Source organism: Rutidosis leptorrhynchoides, chromosome 4 (assembly GCF_046630445.1).
Source record: "Rutidosis leptorrhynchoides isolate AG116_Rl617_1_P2 chromosome 4, CSIRO_AGI_Rlap_v1, whole genome shotgun sequence".
NCBI classification, from domain to species: domain Eukaryota; kingdom Viridiplantae; phylum Streptophyta; class Magnoliopsida; order Asterales; family Asteraceae; genus Rutidosis; species Rutidosis leptorrhynchoides.
Window position 1 is genome coordinate 278,193,654 of NC_092336.1, and position 1,948 is coordinate 278,195,601.

General features: G+C 30.9%; 1 protein-coding gene across 1 annotated transcript; it reads left to right on the top strand.

Annotated features, from left to right (window-relative positions):
* The first annotated feature begins 402 nt into the window (after nucleotides 1–402).
* LOC139841629 (protein LURP-one-related 15-like) lies at nucleotides 403–1,740 on the top strand. Its single transcript, XM_071831840.1, has 3 exons — nucleotides 403–615; nucleotides 1,116–1,343; nucleotides 1,468–1,740. The coding sequence occupies exons 1-3, from the start codon at nucleotides 403–405 to the stop codon at nucleotides 1,738–1,740; spliced, it is 714 nt and encodes a 237-aa protein (XP_071687941.1).
* The last annotated feature ends 208 nt before the right edge of the window (nucleotides 1,741–1,948 follow it).

A 1,948-nucleotide genomic window follows, 5' to 3' on the forward strand; every position in this document is an offset into this window, starting at 1 on the left:
AAATGTTTAGATTATATAAGATCACTTAGCAAATTGTAAAAACTCAATTCAATTGTATCAAACATTCAAAATATATTCAATACAAGATCAATTTCTTACTTTTATCACAAACTACTAAATAATAATAATGAAAGAAATTTCTAAAGCATGTTGGAAATCTCTTTATGAGAGCAATTTTCGCTAAAATCACTGCTAACCATTTATTTATATACATTCCCATTTATTGAAACAGAATTTGCCAATTGAGAGATTATTATTACTATTATTATACATATAAACATATACACACAAAATAAATCAATCAAGGCACGGTAAAATCTTAATGAACCTGTATATTGTACACACCACCACCACAAGGACTCGGGTTCATGCTCCGGCATTGTTGCCATACAAGCAGCAACGATGATGGTCGTGGACCCCAGATTCTTTTCACCCTTTCAGGTCGATATAGCCATTGTTAGAAACACGTTAACTGTTGCCGATGGAAATCTCAGTTGCGTGTTGGATGTCAATGGAAATGTTATTTTTATAATTAAAGATATAAAGTTTAGTCTTCATGATCGACATATCTTGTTAGATTCATCAGAAAATCCTATTCTTACATTCCAGAAAAAGGTAATTTTTATTTTTATTTTTATGTTTTTGTTTTTATTATATTTTGACTTCTTACGATTATATTGTATGTATGTCTATGTAATTTCGTACAAAAGATTGATCGAGGATTCGAAGGTTTACTTTTGTCTCTAGGAAACTAATAATAATCGTGATCGAACACATGGTCAAATGCAAAACATGTTTCAATTTTTCAAAATACAAAATGTTGAAAACATGTTTTATTTTTGTTGTAAGTACGAGGTCATGGGTTCAATATCTGCCCATATCCATTTAATCATTAGTTGCAAGATTTTTTTTATTTATGTTGGCTGTGAGATAGCTCAGTGGTAGGCCAACCAAGGGTCGTTATTCTTTTTAATCATAATAACTCTTATTGTTATAACGACGAACAAAATAAAGCACACCTAAGGGTCGTTTTATTCCATTTCATCCAATAACTCCAATTTTATTGTTATAACCAAGGAAATTAAACATTGTATGACTAAAATTATCATGTTCAGCGTCGGAGCATACATAGAAGGTGGCAAGCTTTTAGAGGAGACAGTACAAACGCAAAAGATTTGATTTTTAGTACAAAAAAGAAAGCGTTAATGCAACGAGTTACAGAACTAAATGCCTTCCTATCAAACAACAAAGATGAAGAAGCCGGTGATTATAAAGTCGTGGGAGACTGGAAAAAACGATCTTGCGCAGTTTATTCGTATGATGGGGATACTATCCTTGCTCAGGTAACCTAAAATATGCATTTTTAACTGATTTTCAAATATATAAGGGTTAAGTAATTAGTGATTTATTCAATTAGGGTATTATTTAGCCATTAAATAATCTATGGTTTTGTCTGATAAAATGCAGATGCATGATAAACATATTGATACATGTCTCGAGTCTGATAATAAAGATACATATGGGATAACAGTGTCTCCAAATGCTGATTACGCGCTTGTGGTTGCACTTATGGTAATTCTTTACGAGGTTAATAAGGATCGTAAAAAAAAGAAGAAGATTAAAGGAAAGAAGAAAGATGGTGGTAGTATGGAAAATAAAGATGATGATGATGACCATATTGATGAAGAAGATGAAGAAGACGACGAAGATGATAATGAAGAAGATGACGATTCAGATTGATATTTGTTATTGTATTGTGATTTTGATTTTGATTGTTATTTTTGTATACCTCATTTTTCTTAAATTTGTATAGTTTTGTTGTGAAAGTATGATTTTTTTTTGACTAAATAGCATTATTTGTATAAATGACTCGAAGAAAGCAGTATTATGGGCAAAAAAGGAAAACAACGTGAGAGTGTGTAATACAAGATGGAGAAAATAATAGGAT